Here is a 22,306-nt window from a genome sequence, read left to right as displayed (position 1 = left end):
GGGGCTGTTGCCACTGTGAGGTAATGAATTGGTTGCTCTTTCTTGTCACTGTGGGACAGGGATGAGACTCTCTCTTTATCCCTGTGTAACAGGGAAGAGAAACAACTGAGAGAAAAAAGCAGTTTTCTCGCACAGCTGTGGATTCCCTAAAGCACGAGATAATTGTAATGTCCACCTTTATAGACCCTTCCTTCGGCCTTTTTTGGCCCTGCATGCTTTTTCGTTTTAAGGCTGCCATCCCTTCTTCTAGCAGTATGAGGAATAAATCCATTTAATCCATTTACTTTGAATTGAGTCTCTGTCTTTGGTCTTTTCCAGTGGATTTGAACACAACACTGTAACACTATTGCTCCACTCCTGTAACAAAAGCTCTCCCAGATTCTAGAAAGCTTGGAAAGAAATAGCAACAGATACGTCAATATTTTGGAAAGGCTGGGAAAGGACCAGAGCACCTTCTAGAATATAGAACTTGAAGCACATTATTTTTTTTATTGTTTGCAAACAGTGAAACTAAACATTTTAACATACATTCTATGTAGATGTGTGTGATTAATACAAGAATATACCCCCAGGAAAAAAAGGAGTGAAGAGGGGAAGACAGGAATGTCGTGGGCAGAATTACTTATTTTATCTATATTCTTTTGTATGTATGAATAAACAATGCATTAGTTATGGTTTAATATGAAATAGTGCCCAACACATTTAAGAGAAATGACATATAAATGGTGGAAAACCTTGAGAAATGAAAGTCCGATATCAAGTACAGAAATCAAGTTGTTGAGAAAAAGTATATCGAGTTTCATTAAGCCTACTGTCCCAGGTGATAGGAAAGCCGATGGAAGAGAGCGCACTGGGGAAGCCACACTAATTAACAAGCGAGCAAATGAATCTGTTTCTGTGAAGCACAAACGCAAACATATCAGGAGGCTTGAGGCGTGACCAAAACCATCCTCAGAACCAGAGGTCCCACACTCTGCCATGCATCCCCAGCAAAACCCTAGACTCGCCAACCGGGCCAAGAAGCTTGCTTGCCCTCTTCCAACATGGCGGAAGCACCCACAGCCTCGGCAGAGAGCATACCCGGAAGTTACGCAACCCCGCGAGCCGCGCGGCCTTAACGGTGAGGAGCGTTTCCGCCATTTTTGAAAACCGGGAAGGTGCCCGCCGGAGGAAGCGCGGCCGTGGCGATGGCAGCGTTTGCCGTGGATCCCCAGGCGCCCACGCTGGGTGAGTGAGGGAGCCGCCGCCTCCCTAGTGGCCCAGCCGGCGCGCCGGGGACGGGGAGGCGGCCGGCGCGCGCCACGGAGGGAGCGGGAAGCGCCGCTGTCGGTGCCGGCGCCCGGCCCCGGTGCGGTCGCCTGCCCGGCACCCCGAGACGTGCACCGGGGTGGGCGGTCACCCCGGTTCTTACAGGAAAAGGAGTTGGTGTGTGGAGCATAGAGCATGGCCTAGACCCAGCCTGGCTGCCCCCTCCGCCGCCCTTTGCTTGGGAATGCGGCTCTGTCGCAGGACTCTTGAGTCTAAAGGTTCATCCCATTATTGGTTGGGGAAACTTCCCGAAGATGCCTTAGAAAAACAGTCTAGCGTTTTGTGAGTGATGACAACGGTCGTATTTTACAACAGAAAACAAAACCACTTTACAGTTGCAAAGACTCACAGGATTGGTTTATAGCTTTCTGAGCTGGAAAAAGAGAGCAAGCGTGACATATAGTGTGCAGAATTAACTCTGTAGACTCAAGGGACATGTCATGCTTACCATGTTTTGGATAGAAAGTTTCTTTAAAAATAGCAGGGCGGCCGGGCGGTGGTGGCGCACGCCTTTAATCCCAGCACTCGGGAGGCAGAGGCAGGTGGAGCTCTGAGTTCGAGGCCAGCCTGGTCTACAGAGTGAGTGACTGTTACTCAGAGACACTCCGTCTCGAAAAACCGAAAAGAAAAAAAAAGAGTAGCTAACGAACTGGATTTCTTTTTCAGCTTGTCATAAAAACTGAACCTATAATGTTATTAATGTAGATATGTAGACATACTGTTGCATTATAACTTGTGCCCAGGTATTGATCTAGCTATTTTTTTTCATATTTCCTTAGAGATTAGGAAACTTCATTAGTAGGTCCAGGTTTTCTGTTGAGCGATGACATGTTTGTTGAGGTAGTACATACTGTGAGCAAGAACATCCTTGTATCTGGCCTAGCCAAGTCTGCCGAGGTTCACATGTGGCACGGTTTCCAGGTAGCTGCTGGTATGGCGTTCTCCCAGCCCCTTCTCATCACATGCGCTCCCCGAGGACCACAGTGTGGCATTTAATATTTTGGGGCAGAGAATGAGAAGTGACGTTTAAGACATGCAGGATGCAGCCCTTAAGCTGCTAAGTCTAGCCGTGAAGGGCTGGTTAGTGACAGTCCGACTTCTTACTCCTTCACTATGTGTTTAGGGGACCGAGTTTTCCTTCACCTAAGTGGGTTTTTCTTTATGTAATGTGCAAGTGGATGCATGTGTGTGTGTGTGTGTGTGTGTGTGTGTGTGTGTTGGGGACTGAATTTAGGCCTAGTGGCAAGGGCTTTTACCCAGTGTGCCACCTCACCAGCCCTTGACCTAATTCTTGTCATGTCGTAATTACCCTACTCCTTTGTAGATGGAAGAATGAAGGTAGTTTGCATTGTTACCAAAACCTTGTATTTTGCTACTGTAGTTTTCTAAGTATTGTTCCGAATATGCCCTTTTTTGAGACATCTGGTTGAGTTTCCTGTTCTTTGAAATACGCAGTAGCACCTTGTAATTAGTACTTCACAAAAGAATTACAATAGAGCTATTTTTTTACACCTTATTTTGATACTTATTTTACCTTTCTGAATTACTTTGGTTTTCCCCTCTTTTTAAACTTACATTGTTAATATGTAGGTCTGTTTTTGTTTTCTGTGCATGGGTTGTTTTGCCTACATTTATGTCTGTGTACAAGTGTACCACGGGTCTAAAGAAGCCACAAGAGGGCTTTAGATCCCATGGAACTGGAATTTTGTGAGCTGCTATGTGGGTACTGGGAATCAAACATGGGTCCTCTGGGACAGTAGTCAGTGCTTTTAACCACTGAGACTTCTCTTCAACCCTAGAAGATTAATTTAGAGTTGATGCTTATGAAGTGTTAGATCTCTCTTTAGATTGGCTTTATTTTAGAGAAACTTTTGTTGATTATAGTTCTCCAAATGATTTTTCTAATAAATGATCATGATCTGAAAGTAAGCTTTACCACTACTTTCAATGTCTTCCTGAGTTAAAGTGCAAGTTGTAACCTTATTAGTGTTGTAATGTGTGCATGATTACCTTATTACTGAAACAATGCATAGTTGGATGTGTAGGAAGAAGAGGCTAAACCCATTGTTTCTGATTGGTCAAGATTTGTATAAAATTGGTGTGGTCTCCTTGCTTTTGTTTGCACAGTATAAACTGTGGAAAAAATTTTCTGCTTGTATTAGAGATTTCTTTTAAAATAATAAGAGTTTCAAATGATGCTTTTAAAGAAGTAAAATAATATAACCAGGACCATCTGCCAAAGATATGAACATTGCGGGTGGATGGGCTACGCCCTGGGCTGATCTGGTGTGGTGAAAATGAGGGAGCGCCACTGTGAGGACAGTCTTCTATATTTTTGAAAGAACCCTTAGTTGTTTTAAAGTAGATTCAACTATAGTTCATAATATGTAGGATTGTGTTGATTAAATTATTCAACTTTTATCATAAATTGCTCTATTTGTTAGATATAACAGAAATGGCATTATTTCAATTTTTGATTAATTTAGGATCTGAACCAATGATGCTGGGTTCACCGACATCTCCGAAGACAGGCGTTAATGCCCAGTTCTTACCTGGATTTTTAATGGGGGATTTACCAGCTCCAGTGACTCCACAGCCTCGATCAATTAGTGGCCCGTCCGTAGGAGTAATGGAAATGAGATCACCTTTGCTTGCAGGTGGGTTAATTGCTAATAGTAGTGGTGTGGTCTATCAGTATTCCTAGTAGAATTTCAGAGATGGAATGGCGCAGCATTCTCCCTTACCAATACATTATTAATTTAAAAATACTTCTCTTATAAAGTTATACCTTAGCCCAGTTTGCTGGTGAGCCCCTATCATCCCAGCACCTAGGAGGCTGGTGCAGGAGGATTGTGAGTTCAGGGTCAGTGTGGGCCACATAGGACAATTTAGGCAAGCTGGGCCCTGAAAAAGCCTGTCTAAAAGCCCATAAATATATGCAGGCATGGAGGTGAAAGCCTATACTCCAGCATTTAGGAAACAGAGGCAGTAGTATTAGTAATTCAAGGACATTCTTCCCCACCTAGTGAGTTGGAGGTCAGCTTGTAGACCATCTGTCTAAAAACGATAAAATATAAAACAGTAAGCAGCTACCATAGAACCCAAAAGAAATTAAGATGTACCTAAGTGGTGAGCTAGGCTGAATGCTGATCATTTTATATTTACTTCCTTAAAGAAAAATGGCTGGGTGGTGGTGGCACACGCCTTTAATCCCAGCACTCGGGAGGCAGGTAGATCTCTGAGTTTGAGGCCAGCATGGTCTACAAGAGCTAGTTCCAGGACAGGCTCCAAAGATACAGAGAAACCTTGTCTTTAAAAAAAAAGTTTGAGCCGGGTGGTGGTTGCACACGCCTTTAATCTGAGCACTTGCAAGACAGGAGCAGGCTGTCCTCAGGAGTTCAAGGCCAGCCTGGTCTACTGAACAAGTTCCAGGACAGGCAAGGCTATAAATACACAAAAAGGAAATCCTGTTTCAGACAACAAAACAGTTTCAACAAAATAGGTAGTAATAGTTCCATTTTTCAAAACAGTGTTCAGAAGAGGAATCTGAAGCTAAGTAATAATTTGACAGTACTTGCTCTTTGTGACTGCATGATGCTGAGCGCAGCTGAATCTCTTCCGTTGTCTGGGCTCTGAGTAACTGGACTACTGTTGAAACTTTGCATTTGTTTAAATAAAGGCCAGGGCTGCTTTATTGCTTAGCATTGTTTATGTCACAGAAGTCAGGTCTTTTCTGTCATTATTAAAAATGTTTCTACTATAAGAATTATGAATACAGTCTGTTTCATTTGACAATCAAATTTCTAACTGGAGTGATTTTAATTATTCAGATATATATATTCAGTGGAGTTGTTTAGTACATACTTTAGTAAGAAATGAGATTATATTTTATTTGTTTTGAGACAGAGCCTAATGTGTTGTTAGTGTTGGCCTTGACCTTGTAATACAGGTGATCTGTCCAACTCTGCTTCCTGGGTAGTTAGGACCAAGTAAGTAAGTAAGTTAGGACCAAGTTAGCAAGTAGCTCTGGGGTTGATCACATTGTGTATTGAAATGTTAAGCACAGAGTAGAGAAAGCAAGATTACCTGTGTTTTCTAAACATTAAAAAATTTCCAGTAGCAATTCTGAAATCTTCTTTCAAAGTGCAGTCTGCTGCTCACCCACATTGTGACATCACCTGGGAGCTTGTTAGAGGTGTGGTCATTGGTTCTGTCTTGTTCCTTTTTTTTTTTTTTTTTTTTTTTTGGTTTTTCGAGACAGGGTTTCTCTGTGGCTTTGGAGCCTGTCCTGGAACTCCCTTTGTAGACCAGGCTGGCCTCGAACTCACAGAGATCCGCCTGCCTCTGCCTCCCGAGTGCTGGGATTAAAGGCGTGCGCCACCACCGCCCGGCTCGTCTTGTTCCTTTTGAATCACTCTGACATCTACCCGGAGCCCAGATGACTCTTACACATATTAAAGGCTGCATCGCTCTAGGAAACAAAGAGTTTGTTATTTCAAAACCATAAATTAAACATAGCTGAAAAGAAAGATGAATGGTTAGTTTGCTTTTTCACCTGACTGCTTTTTGTACACACAGGGGGGTCACCGCCACAGCCAGTTGTCCCTGCTCCTAAAGATAAAAGTGGAGCTCCACCGGTTAGAAGTATATATGATGACATTTCCAGTCCAGGACTCGGGTCGACACCTTTGACTTCAAGAAGACAGGTGACGCACAAGTTCTCATGCTCCGTGATTAGTCATTGTGTGTTTGTGCTTACACAGTGAGGTCAGTAATTAGAAAGTTCCCTGGTGTCTGTTCTGAAGGAACCATAAGTATAGAATAGGCAAGTACGTATATACTCAAGTTTATCATGAAATGCACTTAAAGTGTTAAAAAGTCTAAGGTGGGCATGGTGACATACACCTATAGGCCTGGTGACATACACCTATAGGCCTGGTGGCATACACCTATAGGCCTGGTGGCGTACACCTATAGGCCTGGTGGCATACACCTATAGGCCTGGTGGCGTACACCTATAGGCCTGGTGGCGTACACCTATAGGCCTGGTGTCATACACCTATAGGCCTGGTGGCATACACCTATAGGCCTGGTGGCGTACACCTATAGGCCTGGTGGCATACACCTATAGGCCTGGTGGCGTACACCTATAGGCATGGTGGCATACACCTGTAGGCCTGGTGGCGTACACCTATAGGCCTGGTGGCATACACCTGTAGGCATGGTGGCATACACCTGTAGGCATGGTGGCATACACCTGTAGGCCTGGTGGCATACACTTATAGGCCTGGTGGCATACACCTATAGGCCTGGTGGCATACACCTGTAGGCCTGGTGGCATACACCTATAGGCCTGGTGGCATACACCTATAGGCCTGGTGGCATACACCTATAGGCCTGGTGGCATACACCTGTAGGCCTGGTGGCATACACCTGTAGGCCTGGTGGCATACACCTATAGGCCTGGTGGCATACACCTGTAGGCATGGTGGCATACACCTGTAGGCATGGTGGCATACACCTGTAGGCATGGTGGCATACACCTATAGGCCTGGTGGCATACACCTGTAGGCCTGGTGGCGTACACCTATAGGCCTGGTGGCGTACACCTGTAGGCATGGTGGCGTACACCTATAGGCCTGGTGGCATACACCTATAGGCCTGGTGGCATACACCTATAGGCCTGGTGGCATACACCTATAGGCCTGGTGGCATACACCTATAGGCCTGGTGGCATACACCTATAGGCCTGGTGACATACACCTATAGGCCTGGTGGCATACACCTATAGGCCTGGTGGCATACACCTATAGGCATGGTGGCATACACCTATAGGCATGGTGGCATACACCTATAGGCCTGGTGGCATACACCTATAGGCCTGGTGGCATACACCTATAGGCCTGGTGGCATACACCTATAGGCCTGGTGGCATACACCTATAGGCATGGTGGCATACACCTATAGGCCTGGTGGCATACACCTATAGGCCTGGTGACATACACCTATAGGCCTGGTGACATACACCTATAGGCCTGGTGGCATACACCTATAGGCCTGGTGGCGTACACCTATAGGCATGGTGGCATACACCTATAGGCCTGGTGGCATACACCTATAGGCATGGTGGCATACACCTATAGGCCTGGTGGCATACACCTATAGGCCTGGTGGCATACACCTATAGGCATGGTGGCATACACCTATAGGCCTGGTGACATACACCTATAGGCCTGGTGACATACACCTATAGGCCTGGTGGCATACACCTATAGGCCTGGTGACATACACCTATAGGCCTGGTGGCGTACACCTGTAGGCATGGTGGCATACACCTGTAGGCCCTGCACTTGGGAGATTGAGGCAAGGAAAGAGGACCACTGACCTATCCTATATAGTAAGATCCTATAGTAGCAAAAAAGGTAGTAGACACTGGATTGTTTTCTCTCTTAAGTGAGTCTGTGGTTTTTATAGGTATGTCTTATTAACCTGTCCATGTTCCCAGCCTGATTATTGTAAATGTAGAGTGTTATTAGGGTTGTAAGTCGTTCTCTTTGCTTAAGCTTAAGATTTATGCATTCTTTTCTAGGGAAAAAATTAAAATGAAAATTCAGGGTTGTATTTGGAGGTTGGGCATTTAATAATGATTTGAGAGCTTTGTTGCTGGTGGTTTTGAGGCTGGCCTGGAACTTTCACAAATAACACTGTCTCTACCTCCCAAGTGCTAGGCTTTAAGCATGCCTGGCCTGAGAGTTTTGTTTTATAAAATTTTTATTTACATAAGACCATTGTCCTTTTATAGACGTCCAGTACTTATTTTACTGAGAAAGCTGCTTTTTAGTGTGTTGTTTCTGTAGGTGTTCTGATGATTCTCAGGTGTGTGAATGCCTGACTTCTGTAGGTGTTCTGATGATTCTCAGGTGTGTGAATGCCTGGCTTGCATGTGTGCCATTCTTAATGGACGTGCTCTTCTGGGTTTGCTAAATCTAGAACATCCTGAATAGGGACCATTCTGCAAGTTAAGTAAGGCTGACGTGAAGTTTGGAATGAGCATCACTGCTTCTTCTGGATTCATGACCATTTTATTCTGCTGCATGAGAAGACCTAGCATTAGTTCTTGTCTTATTTGAAATGTTTAAAGGAGTTATAGATCATAGTACAGAAAGATGGTTTTGACTTTGAATTCTGTATTAAATATTAGTAAATAGATGAGGGCCAAAATTAGTTATTCCAAGGTACCATGCTCAGTTCTGGTTTGGATCAGATAGTTGGTAGTGGTTAGATTTTTTTGGTTTGTTCTGTTTATAGGAGGATTTAAAAACACATTTATTTATTTTTGAGTGTATGTGTATTTCTATGTGTGTATATGCCATCGTGTGAGTGCCCTGAGAGGCCAAAAGAGGGCCCTGGATCTCTTTTTTTTTTTTTTTTTTGCTTTTTCGAGACAGGGTTTCTCTGTGGTTTTGGAGCCTGTCCTGGAACTAGCTCTTGTAGACCAGGCTGGTCTCGAACTCACAGAGATCCGCCTGCCTCTGCCTCCCGAGTGCTGGGATTAAAGGCGTGCGCCACCACCGCCCGGCTCCCTGGATCTCTTGAAGCTGTTGTTAGAAGCCTCTTAAAGCTGCCTGACGTGGGTGATGGGAAGTGAACTCAGGTCTTCTGGGAGAGCAGCAAGTGCTTTTAACTGCTGAGCCATCACCAGCCCCTGTAAAAGGGTTTTTTTTTTTTACATCCTTTAAAATATCCTCTAATGATGCCTAATGATACTTTTCCTCTTTGTAATATACTGATAGTGTTAAACATAAGTTGTCTTTTATTGTCATTTGAATATGTTCTTTTTACTTATTTTTCAGTTTTTTTTTCTTTGTGAATTTGATGACTTAAATAAACAAATTACAGTTATATCCATAGTTTGAGTATTGTACATTGGGAAATAAAACCAAATAGCTAGCATGTTACCATTAGTTCCTATAGAATTTTTTTTATCCAATGTAACTTATTTTAAATTCTGTTCTAATTGGCTTATTTATTGTGTGTGTTTATGTTGTGTGCAAATGAGTGCCAAGATTGTACTGTGGAGGCCATAGGCTAGCTTGTAGGAGTAGGTCCTCTCTTCCCGTCTTGTGGATTCTGGGGGTTGAGCTCAGGTGGTAAGCTTGGCGTCAAGAGCACTTAACACTAAGCCAGCCCAATGTTTCTTATTTTATTTTTTTTCTTTTTTTTTTTCTTTTTTTTTTTTTTTTTTTTTTTTTTTTATTTTTCGAGACAAGGTTTCTCTGTGGTTTTGGAGCCTGTCCTGGAACTAGCTCTTGTAGACCAGGCTGGTCTCGAACTCACAGAGATCCTCCTGCCTCTGCCTCCCGAGTGCTGGGATTAAAGGCGTGCGCCACCACCGCCCGGCAATGTTTCTTATTTTAAAATGTATAATAAAAACAAAGGACATTTGATCTTTGCGTAATCTGCGTTAGTGCTGGTCAGACAGAAGACAAAAGGTAAGTAGAGACCACTCATTCTAGTTAGTAAGGATGTTGTAGTAGTTGAGTGATCCGCAGTAATGACTGCATGGTTAGAACTTTGTGTTAACTCAGCACTCTTGTTTTCATGCAGACAAACATTTCAATGGTGCAGAGCCCTCTTGTTGGAGTCACAACTCCAGTGACTGGTGAGTCCTCTTCTTAAACTCTGTCCTCGGCTCTGATGGTTGCCAGCAGTCTTACTCCAGATTTAGGGACTTTCTGACTTCCTTTAGAAAGGTGATGGTTTTTATAGCTTGCTTTCTGAGTTTATAGATAGGATAGTTTACCGAAAGTATTAAGAATTTAAGAATGCATACCTAATGGACTTTTGAAGTATTTCCTGAGTTATTAAAAACTATATAAAGAGTTGTTTATAGGGGTAGGTAGGGGTCCTATTGGTTGGAATTGGGGGCAAGATTAATAGAAGCTCTCTTGTTTCTTACTGCGCTGCACAGTAGGAGAATTGGATAATACACTGAATATTTTGTAAAGGGCTAATTGGAGGTCAGTTTCAGATTATGTAGCCCTCCCCCTTAATTTTTTTCTCAAAGAAAAGTCTTAAAGAAAGTCAAAGTTGCCTGGCTGGTGTTCTGAGTACAAACAAGCAAATTTCCTTTTTCATTAAATAGATTTTCACTTTACCCTCTCATTATTGTCTCTTCTATGAGTGGGCTCACTGATTTTTTTTTCCCCTCCGAAACAGGGTTTCTCTGTAGCTTTTGAGCCTGTCCTGGAAACTAGCTCTTGTAGACCAGGCTGGCCTCAAACTCACAGATATCCGCCTGCCTCTGCCTCCCGAGTGCTGGGATTAAAGGCGTGCGCCACGACCACCTGGCTTGGGCTCATTGATTTTTTTGAGGCGTTTACCTTTCCCTTCCTTCCTTCCTTCCTTCCTTCCTTCCTTCCTTCCTTCCTTCCCTCCCTCCCTCCCTCCCTCCTCCCTCCTTCCTGTCTCTTTCTTTCTTTCTTTTTTTTTTTTCTGAGATGGGGTTTCTCTGTGTAATGTTCTTGGCTGTCTGGAAATTTGCTCTGTGGAGCAGGATGACCTTGAACTCACAGAGAACTGCCGGCCTCTGCCTCCCAAGTGCTGGGATTAAAGGTGTGCACCACCGTACCATAAATTTGGGTTTAGCTTTCTTTTCTTCAGAGATGAAATCTTTGGTCTCACTGGGTTGGAAGCCAGGCTGTTCTGGAAAGATGGAACTTCATTTGAGAAAACACCTCCTTCAGATTGGCCTGTAGGCCAGTCCGTGGTGCAATTCCATGATTAATGGTTGATGGGCGGGTCCAACTCCTGGTGGCTCTGGGTTCTGTAAGGAAGCAGGCAGAATAAGCCGAATAAGCCATGGGGAGCAGACCAGGAAGAGGTTCTCCTCCAGGATCTTCTAGAGGCCCAGCACTTCATTCCTGTTCTATGCCTTAGGTTTTTGGAGAAAGTTCCTAGGTGTAGGTATTTCTTCCTGGGACCACACAGGCCCCATTGTACATTGAGCTGAGGCAGAGTTCTTAGTTACACACCTGTGTTGCTCATTTTCATGGTAAGAAGGTGTCGTGGTCAAAATTTTCATTGTTTATTTATCATATCCTGTTGAAATTTCTTGTAATTTTTTTTGTTTTCATTTAGTTTGAAATAATTGGATCTGTTCTTTAGTTGAAAGGTAATAAGGGCTTTTGCCCTCTCTTTAATCTGGTTTTATGAAGGACGTCTGGATAGTGATTTACCAAGGAAAATAAAGTATACTGTAGTCTGATGTGGTTTGATAGGTACATTTTATTTTCATCTTACACAGAATAGAGTATTGGTACCAGTTTGATTTAAAAGAAGTAAAATCAGTGGAGCAATTAAATATTAACTTGGTGGAGAGCAATTATATTAAACTTATATAAATGCTTTTCAATTAGTATAAGTAATTACATTTTTTAGATTGGTTGACAAGGCAAAAATTAGATTGCTTATTCATTTGAGACTTAATTTTGATTTGTCTTTTTAAAGGTCATAATGGTTGTCTCAACTTGAGCCTTAATTTAATTTCTTGCTTGAAGGTTATTACATGATATAGCATAACTAAACTGTATATTAATGGCTATACAGGGCATAAAAAATTGAATTGGCTTCAGGTTTTATACTAATGTACCTTTTATTGTCTTTGGCTTATTAAAGGCATATCTTTGTAGAAAGAGTTAATTAGATTTTGAAGGGATGGTTGCTTAGGTTTATTTGTTTGTTTGTGACAGAGTGTCATTGTGTAGCCCTGGCTGGCCTGTAATTTGCTCTTTAGACCAAATTGGCCTTGAACTCACAGAGATTCTCTTGCTTTTGCCTCTCAAGTGCTGGGATTAAAGATTGGGGGGGGGGGGGGGGAGAGGTGTGTATGTGTGAATATACATGTAAAAATAGTGCCTATAGAGTCCTGAAGAGGGCATTGTCAACTTTTAATATACTTTGCCCTTTAAACTAAGATCTTTGTTTTAAAATACGGCCATGTGTTTATATTGGTAGCTAACTTTCTAACTTTACTAATATAGGGCAAAGCATGTTTAGTCCAGCAAATATTGGTCAGCCACGGAAGACGACACTATCTCCTGCCCAGTTGGATCCTTTTTATACTCAAGGAGATTCTCTGACTTCAGAAGATCACCTCGATGACACTTGGGTGACCGTGTTTGGGTAAGGATTATGGACCTTATAAAAAACTACCCCACCCCAGTATTTGTTGATACTGTTGAAAGACTTGGCCAGCAAACACCCACACACTTACTACTAGATTCCACAGTTACGAGCAGCTGGCGACATTTACCTCGTCTTTTCTGTTGCTGATGTGTTTCATGCTGAATTGCAGACAGCGGCTGTGTCATCCTTGTGCATGTCGTCTGCATCCTGGATATCGTTAGCTAGAACTTAATTTTTGTCTCATAAAAACCATTTTGCATGCTTTTCACAAATCATTTCCTAGTTGTGAAAGGCAAGACTGTCGCATTAGATTCAGGATCCCCTTTCCACATTTTCTGGGGGCTCCTTCTGTGCTTTGGTAGTCTCTTAGCTGGCTTGAGCTGGCAGTACTGAGATTGGTTTATGTTCTGTGTGACAAAAGTGGCACCGTCTAAGTGTGCGGTGGTGGCGCATGCCTTTAATTCCAGCACTCGGGAGGCAGAGGCAGGCAGATCTCTGTGAGTTCGAGACCAGCCTGGTCTACAGAGCGAGTTCCAGGACAGGCTCCAAAACCACAGAGAAACCCTGTCTTGACCAAAAAAAAAAGTGTGATTGCCTTACTTATTTGGGCCTTACTATGTTGGTTTTGGGACTAGAATATATAAAGATAACACATACGGTTCCTTGAAGGAGAATAAATAGTGGATAATAAGTGTTTATTTGGCTTTTTTTAACATTTAAAAATTCAGAAGGTGTATGGGAATGCATGGTAGAAAGTCTCACGTCCTGTTTTTGCCCTCTGCTGTAACGGGCCTTCCCTTTGAGACATGATGGCTGCTGCTTTAGTGAGGACAGGCCGCTGCATCCCTTTGTTTTCTTGTTGATTTTCGTGTCACTGACCGCTTTAGTGAGAACAGGCCACTGCATCCCTTTGTTTCCTTGTTGATTTTCATGTTGCTGACTGCTTTAGTGAGGACAGGGCCGCTGCATCTTTTCGTTTTCTTGGAAACCTTGCAGAGCCCCATGTCCCTGGCATTTGAGCTGACTACTTGATTTTGCTTTTCAATGTTTAAAATTTTCTATTTTCATGAAGTAGAGCAGTGTTGAGCATGCTTGTCATTTATTAGTGTGTTTTTTTGGGTTCACGAGTGTTAGTGTAACTTTGAAGATGTCTAGTAGTTAGAAAAAGTATTTGAATTACTTTTAGTGCTTTAAAAAATATTTAAGGGCTGGAGAGGTGGCTCAGAAGTTAAGAGCACTGACTGCTCTTCCAGAGGTCCTGAGTTCAATTCCCAGCACCCACATGATGGCTCACAATCATCCTTAAAGAGATCTGATGCCCTCTACTGGCCTATAGGATATATGCGGGCAGAATACTGTATACATAATAAATAAATAAATAAATCTTTTTAAAAAAATTGATTGTTTTTCTTGTATTGGATGCTTTATTTAAGTAATGCTGCCCCAACATTAAAGTAAGTTTGTGGTGTGTGTGTGTGAGCATGCATGCATGCATGGATGAGAGGAGATGGGGAAAGAGAATACTGAACAGGGAGGCAAAATATCTATAACTTCAAATATGGATTTCTAAAAAAAAATTTAAGATTTTGTGATACTGTTTCATTACTTTTATGTCTTAGCTGTTTTATATGTGCTTACTGACTCATTCTTTAAAGGAATAAATAGAACGTTTTGTTCATTTAAGGGAAGTCTCTCATATATTATATGTTCTTCCTTTGCTTAACTTTTTTGTCAGTTTGGGGTCTTAGTAAAAAATAAACGAAATATCCATTGTCATAAATGATCATTTTCAAAGGACTAGATTAGATTTTCCAAAAGTCATCGTGGCGCCTAAAAACGTTTTGTTTCTTTAAATGCCGTCTTCACATGCAGCCATTATCTACCTTTCCAGTTTTGTACCTTATTTAGTTGTTGTTTTTTTGGAACGAAAAATCTCAAACCTAGAGATATATAAATAAATAAAAATGAAATTTCAGTTCTGAGTTCAGTGTTTTATTCACATTGGAGAGTTGGTTAAGACAGGATCTCGCTCTCTCCCTTGACTTCTGGCCTTGAACTCCTCCTTCATCTACCTCCCAAGTGCTGGGATTAAAGGCCTGTGCCATGGCTCCTGGTTTACTTATATTGATTTTAATGTGTTTAATTTCACCTTTCCCCTCATGCCTGTGTAGGCCTATTTAATTGAAGTTTCAGATTAATTTATATTGGTTTAAAATTTTTTCAGATATTTTTCTAAACTGGTAGTAGCTCGTACTATTTTCAAGTAGTAAATCACTTCATTATTCTGACTTTAAAAATAATTATACCTTATTGTAAGATATTCAGACTGTAAAACCTGATAAAGTATCCTCTTAAAGATATGGCTATTAAAAATTTGAATATCACCTCAAGTAATTTTAGAGTAATTTAATCATTTTCATGTGATTAACATTCTTGTTGATGCTAGTTTTATTTTTGAGTATCATCCTTTTAAGTCATTTTTTGCTGTTACTGATGCTAGTTTTATTTTTGAGCACTAAGTCTCAGAAGTCTTGAGGTGATACTCAGTGCAGAGAGATCCGGTGTTGTAATTAGAAGAGTTGCCCTTGAGTCATGATAGCCCTGCTTATAACTACTTCTCACAATGTGTGTGTGCAGACCTGCATCTGCCTGACAGGAAGAGCTGTGGGGACGTAAAAGACTTCAGAGGTGGGCTCTGGGAAGGGAGACTAGCTGAGTGGCTGATGGACTCTAGAGGAAGCGTGCTGTGGTAGTTTGCTGCTGTATTCGTGATGGAAACTGACGGCTTTGTCTGGGCCATTCTTCCCCCAGGTTTCCACAGGCGTCTGCTTCTTATATATTATTACAGTTTGCACAGTATGGGAATATCTTAAAGCATGTGGTAAGGCTGCTAATACTTTCTTCTTTAATTAAGATTTTGGTTACAGAGACAAAAGTTATAAATTGAAGAACACTACTTCTGATTATTTTTCTAAATTTAAATTTAGTTTTTATTTTCAAAGAATGTATACAATGGAGTGGAGTGTACAAGAGTCAAACTCAGGAGTGTTTGCTGACAAGGAATAGTTAAAGAGTAGACTGAGTTTTAGGGACCTCCCTTCCTTTCTTAAAATAGTCACAGCCTCCTAGGATTAACAATATGTCTCATATTACATTAATGTTTTTCTCTTAAGCTTTATGGGGGAGGAAGTGGGGAGCCCCGATCTGCTGGAGCCTCGTTAAGAGCTCTTTACCCTGCAGCAGCCTCTAGAGAGGCTTGTCCCGCACTCAGGTCTTTACCCTGCAGCAGCCTCTAGAGAGGCTTGTCCCGCACTCAGGTCTTTACCCTGCAGCAGCCTCTAGAGAGGCTTGTCCCGCACTCAGGTCTTTACCCTGCAGCAGCCTCTAGAGAGGCTTGTCCCGCACTCAGGTCTTTACCCTGCAGCAGCCTCTAGAGAGGCTTGTCCCGTACTCAGGTCTTTACCCTGCAGCAGCCTCTAGAGAGGCTTGTCCTGCACTCAGGTCTTTACCCTGCAGCAGCCTCTAGAGAGGCTTGTCCTGCACTCAGGTCTTTATCCTGCAGCAGCCTCTAGAGAGGCTTGTCCCGCACTCAGGTCTTTACCCTGCAGCAGCCTCTAGAGAGGCTTGTCCCGTACTCAGGTCTTTATCCTGCAGCAGCCTCTAGAGAGGCTTGTCCCGCACTCAGGTCTTTACCCTGCAGCAGCCTCTAGAGAGGCTTGTCACGTACTCAGGTCTTTACCCTGCAGCAGCCTCTAGAGAGGCTTGTCCCATACTCAGGTCTTTATCCTGCAGCAGCCTCTAGAGAGGCTTGTCCCGTACTCAGGTCTTTATCCTGCAGCAGCCTCTAGAGAGGCTTGTCCCGCACTCAGGTCTTACCCAGATTACATTTCTGTTAATTCAGTTCTACACAAAGTCATGTTCATGAATATAGCGTTTTAAAATTTTATAATAGTTGCTAATAAAGCTTCTGTAGGAAATAATTCTTTTGAGGGTTCCTTTTACTTTTAGGGAATATTTGCTACATGTTCTATTTTAGAGAATTGAGATCTGGGTAGGGATTATTGAAGTTTTTCCATAGGGTCTTTCTGAATTTTAATATGCAGCTTTTTACAGAGTACCAAATAACAAAATGAAAGTTAGTTTTGTCCTTGTGTTTGTATGTTTGTCTGGGCTTGGCACTTGAAGTCATAACTCTGTTCTCTGCAGATGTCTAACACGGGCAACTGGATGCACATCCGTTACCAGTCCAAGTTGCAGGCCCGGAAAGCCTTAAGCAAAGATGGGAGGATATTCGGAGAATCCATCATGATCGGTGTCAAGCCGTGCATAGATAAAGTAGGTTGTAGTTGGTTTAAGGGAAGTCTCAGTAGTGACATAGTGTTTGTGCCTTAGCTTCACTATGCTTGTTTTTGTTAGTTTGAAGATATTTATGGTAGTATGGTACTACAGTAGGCCAAAAGTAATCACAAGATGTTAGAGACAATCTGTCCACATCCTTTCATTTCTCAAAAAAAGAGGGGTCTGCTGAGCCTAAGCAATGTGTAGAGTTGTTGAAGTGAGGCCTGGAGTTTAGACCTCAGGACTGCTCAGAGCAGCACCAGGTTCAGGAAGCCTAAGGTTGGTGCTGTGTCCGCACAGGTGCCAGCTGATGCTGAGCCATGAGGAGCTGAAGCTTTCCTGTACTCATTTCTCCTTCAGTCTTTACAGCTGACTCTGTATGTGCTCTCTCAACATTAGTGAGGAGAACTTAAACTTTTCTTTGTAGCTTAAAAAATCAGTTTGAACATACTTGAGTAAGTACATACAAACCTCTATCTGAATACTACATACGAGGCACTTTACTGTTGCAGTGCACACGGAATTGAGCAAAGCAGATGGTGATTCTGTCTTAGACTCCTTAAGAGAAACCTGAATCGGAAGGAGACTCAGTCTGAAGCTATGTAGAACCCAGGACCCCTGAGTCCTCTCTTAGGGACAGCAATGGCACAACAGCAGTTGTACAGTTACATGTAAAATAATTACAGTCTTTCTTTTGTTTTGTCTTTGATGGCTTACCATAGGGTCTGCCCTGAGATGCTTCTAAAAGGATTTCATACATGTATACCATATATTTTGTTCCTTTTCATTCCCATTCCCCTCTCTCACCTCCTTCTCTGGAACCCTGTTTCTTCCAAAACATCCATTTTGCCTGGAGATTCTTGTTCTTGTGATTTACACTTACACTGAGGCTGTTTGATGTGGCTGAGGATTAGGTCTCCAACTAACTAAGGGACATACTATCTTTTCAAAGCTAAATTTATCTGAAAACTTTAAAGACCAAATTGGTTGCCTTTTTAGTAAGGTTTTCTCTAAAATATTACACAGTTTTAGATGGTATGTCCTGTGTGTCTTCGTTTCTCCAGAGTGTCATGGAAAACGGTGACAGAGGAGCCTTGTCATCTCCATCTGTAGCCTTTACAACACCCGTCAAGACCTTAGGCACCCCAGCACAGCCCGGGAGCACTCCTAGGATCTCTACCATGCGGCCCCTCGCTACAGCCTACAAGGCCTCCACTAGTGACTACCAGGTATTTAGGGGCAGTTGGAGGGCTGGGGGTGGGGGGTTAATGTGTGTGTACAATTAAATGTTTCCTGTGGAGATTGTGTGTGTGTGTGTGTGTGTGTGTGTGTGTGTGTGTGTGTGAGTGTGTGTGTGTGTTTACAGTTAAATGTTTCCTGTGGAGATTGAGTGTGTGTGTGTGTGTGTTTACAGTTAAATGTTCCCTGGTGCTTTTCCTTGGTGAAACCTTCAGACTCTACATTTTCCATTTTAAAGTTAGAGCCTTGGAAATTCAAACAGTTTTTTTTGTTTGGGCTGGGGACATAGCTCGGTGGAAGGGCACTGATCCAGCGTGTGTCCAGGTGTTCAGTTTGATCTCTAGTGCAATACAGCAAAAGAACATTTCTTAAAATATCTTGAAAGGGTTTTTCCCCTCAGTTACAGTTGTATGCACACCAGAACCTTGATAGCATGAAAATTAAACTTTATTAAGTTTATAAAATGATAAACAAAAACAAAACCCCTTCCAGTGTAATAGTCTCAAGAGGTGACCTGCTTTAAATATCAGAGAGGACAAATTTTCATTTTTAAAAGATTTACAGCAGTTTTTACATTCTCTGAAGAATAGTATCGAATTATAATGCTAACTTTGTTGTTATTGTCCACTACCAAAGAACTAGGGTCCTGGATTTTGGCACAGGTCCTGATACCTGCAGGAATGTGTGTGCTAGTCAGATGAGCGGTCGGATTCTATTAGAATCACTCCTAGAGATCCGCCTGCCTCTACCTCCCGAGTGCTGGGATTAAAGGCGTGCGCCACCACCGCCTGGCCAGAATTGGAATTTTTATTGTTATATTTTAAATTTCTCATTTCTTGTAGTGTTTGGCTTTTCTTAGTTTTCTAATTGGAAATGTTAAATGTTAAAAATCTATATTGTCAAACTTCCATAGTTGAGTTATAGAAGCTCATTGTGTTGTTTCTATTTTAAATTAGACATTAATGGTAGAATTGACTGCATTTAAAGAAACTGTAACTTAACACATTATTTTTCTCCTCTTTGTTGTGGTGTATGTTTTAATAGGTTATTTCTGACAGACAAACACCAAAGAAAGATGAAAGTCTCGTATCCAGAGCGATGGAGTACATGTTCGGCTGGTAGTGCAGGAGGACTGCTGGCTTCCTTGGGTTAGTTGTCTAACCACTTAGGGCAGTGTGGACAGCTGTCCTAGAGAAGCCTTTACCTCCTTTGTTTAGGAAACAGCCTGTTTGCAGCTTGCACTTTAAAGATGGCTGAGGTAACCTGAGGAAAAGGTTGTGCAGATAGCATCTCGTGCTCTCTGTGATACAGTGCATGCTAACTCCGTGTGCTCAGCGTTGGCTGCAGTAAACTAAGTGATTGAGCTGGAAGTGAGTCTGTAGCGGTCATGGGAAGACGGATGAATTCATGGGGAGCGACAGCTGCTCCTCCAGGACACACGATTAAAATTAGCGATTGGAATTACGGTCTTTAATTTAGGTAGTATTTAATATTTTGATTATCTTTTTATATGTCTGGATTGTCAACTTTGGTCTTCTTTTTAAAAACCACCTATTACTACTGTTTCTTAATAAACTTTGTCAATTTTTATGTGCTGAATATTTGTTTGGAAGATTGATTTATTGAATAAAACGTTTTAAGGGTTCACTGAAATAATAGAAACATGTTATTAATTTATGTCTAGAGTCCAGATTTTATTACCATTCTGTTTTGTCCTATTTGATTTCTCTCTCCTTTTATTTTGTTTGAAGCACTTCTCAGATTTGAGTTTTTTTATTCCAAATACTTGAATACATCAAAAATAAAAAACTGCATTTCTATAGAGTTGTTAAGTTTGTTAATATGCAAAAGACAGATAATTTAAAATTTTTGTATCTTTCCCCAAATTAACTATTTTATCATGTGCTTTATTCCGATCATGGTCTTAATGAGGTTTCCACAGTATTAATTGTGCCCTACACACTGTAGAGTTGAACAGTCCCGTCTCTGGGCTTTGGAAAAGCTGCTCTGTGAGTTGGGTGTTGCTCTCATGGTCCATGACCTGGAATTGGTCAGTTGCTTTAGTTGTTGAGCCTGTTGACGGTGGTGCACTGTGGAGGTGGAGCACAGCCGTCCACAGTAGTGCACTGTGGAGGTGGAGCACAGCCGTCCACAGTAGTGTAAGGTGGAGGTGGAGCACAGCCGTCCACAGTAGTGCACTGTGGAGGTGGAGCACAGCCGTCCACAGTAGTGTAATGTGGAGGTGGAGCACAGCCGTCCACAGTAGTGCACTGTGGAGGTGGAGCACAGCCGTCCACAGTAGTGTAATGTGGAGGTGGAGCACAGCCGTCCACAGTAGTGTAATGTGGAGGTGGAGGTGGAGCACAGCCGTCCACAGTAGTGCACTGTGGAGGTGGAGCACAGCCGTCCACAGTAGTGCACTGTGGAGGTGGAGGTGGAGCACAGCCGTCCACAGTAGTGTAATGTGGAGGTGGAGGTGGAGCACAGCCGTCCACAGTAGTGTAATGTGGAGGTGGAGCACAGCCGTCCACAGTAGTGTAAGGTGGAGGTGGAGCACAGCCGTCCACAGTAGTGTAAGGTGGAGGTGGAGCACAGCCGTCCACAGTAGTGTAAGGTGGAGGTGGAGCACAGCCGTCCACAGTAGTGTAATGTGGAGGTGGAGCACAGCCGTCCACAGTAGTGTAAGGTGGAGGTGGAGCACAGCCGTCCACAGTAGTGTAATGTGGAGGTGGAGGTGGAGCACAGCCGTCCACAGTAGTGTAATGTGGAGGTGGAGCACAGCCGTCCACAGTAGTGTAAGGTGGAGGTGGAGCACAGCCGTCCACAGTAGTGTAAGGTGGAGGTGGAGCACAGCCGTCCACAGTAGTGTAATGTGGAGGTGGAGGTGGAGCACAGCCGTCCACAGTAGTGTAAGGTGGAGGTGGAGCACAGCCGTCCACAGTAGTGTAAGGTGGAGGTGGAGCACAGCCGTCCACAGTAGTGTAAGGTGGAGGTGGAGCACAGCCGTCCACAGTAGTGTAATGTGGAGGTGGAGGTGGAGCACAGCCGTCCACAGTAGTGTAATGTGGAGGTGGAGCACAGCCGTCCACAGTAGTGTAAGGTGGAGGTGGAGCACAGCCGTCCACAGTAGTGTAAGGTGGAGGTGGAGCACAGCCGTCCACAGTAGTGTAATGTGGAGGTGGAGGTGGAGCACAGCCGTCCACAGTAGTGTAAGGTGGAGGTGGAGCACAGCCGTCCACAGTAGTGTAATGTGGAGGTGGAGGTGGAGCACAGCCGTCCACAGTAGTGTAAGGTGGAGGTGGAGCACAGCCGTCCACAGTAGTGTAAGGTGGAGGTGGAGCACAGCCGTCCACAGTAGTGTAATGTGGAGGTGGAGCACAGCCGTCCACAGTAGTGTAAGGTGGAGGTGGAGCACAGCCGTCCACAGTAGTGTAATGTGGAGGTGGAGGTGGAGCACAGCCGTCCACAGTAGTGTAATGTGGAGGTGGAGCACAGCCGTCCACAGTAGTGTAAGGTGGAGGTGGAGCACAGCCGTCCACAGTAGTGTAATGTGGAGGTGGAGGTGGAGCACAGCCGTCCACAGTAGTGCACTGTGGAGGTGGAGCACAGCCGTCCACAGTAGTGTAAGGTGGAGGTGGAGCACAGCCGTCCACAGTAGTGTAATGTGGAGGTGGAGCACAGCCGTCCACAGTAGTGTAATGTGGAGGTGGAGCACAGCCGTCCACAGTAGTGTAATGTGGAGGTGGAGGTGGAGCACAGCCGTCCACAGTAGTGTAATGTGGAGGTGGAGCACAGCCGTCCACAGTAGTGCACTGTGGAGGTGGAGCACAGCCGTCCACAGTAGTGTAATGTGGAGGTGGAGCACAGCCGTCCACAGTAGTGTAAGGTGGAGGTGGAGCACAGCCGTCCACAGTAGTGCACTGTGGAGGTGGAGCACAGCCGTCCACAGTAGTGTAATGTGGAGGTGGAGCACAGCCGTCCACAGTAGTGTAATGTGGAGGTGGAGCACAGCCGTCCACAGTAGTGTAATGTGGAGGTGGAGCACAGCCGTCCACAGTAGTGTAATGTGGAGGTGGAGCACAGCCGTCCACAGTAGTGCACTGTGGAGGTGGAGCACAGCCGTCCACAGTAGTGTAATGTGGAGGTGGAGCACAGCCGTCCACAGTAGTGTAATGTGGAGGTGGAGGTGGAGCACAGCCGTCCACAGTAGTGCACTGTGGAGGTGGAGCACAGC

General features: G+C 43.6%; 1 protein-coding gene across 1 annotated transcript; it reads left to right on the top strand.

Moving 5' to 3' along the window:
* The first annotated feature begins 1,107 nt into the window (after positions 1–1,107).
* Positions 1,108–19,671, top strand: Nup35 (nucleoporin 35). Its single transcript, XM_075984736.1, has 9 exons — positions 1,108–1,227; positions 3,795–3,965; positions 5,887–6,014; positions 9,916–9,970; positions 12,351–12,492; positions 15,307–15,376; positions 16,702–16,830; positions 17,898–18,062; positions 19,117–19,671. The coding sequence occupies exons 1-9, from the start codon at positions 1,188–1,190 to the stop codon at positions 19,192–19,194; spliced, it is 978 nt and encodes a 325-aa protein (XP_075840851.1). The 5' UTR covers positions 1,108–1,187; the 3' UTR covers positions 19,195–19,671.
* The last annotated feature ends 2,635 nt before the right edge of the window (positions 19,672–22,306 follow it).

The sequence above is a fragment of the Microtus pennsylvanicus genome, chromosome 9, assembly GCF_037038515.1.
Source record: "Microtus pennsylvanicus isolate mMicPen1 chromosome 9, mMicPen1.hap1, whole genome shotgun sequence".
Lineage (NCBI taxonomy): Eukaryota > Metazoa > Chordata > Mammalia > Rodentia > Cricetidae > Microtus > Microtus pennsylvanicus.
The sequence above is the reverse complement of the archived record's forward strand: the minus strand, read 5'-3'. Positions and strand labels throughout refer to the sequence as shown.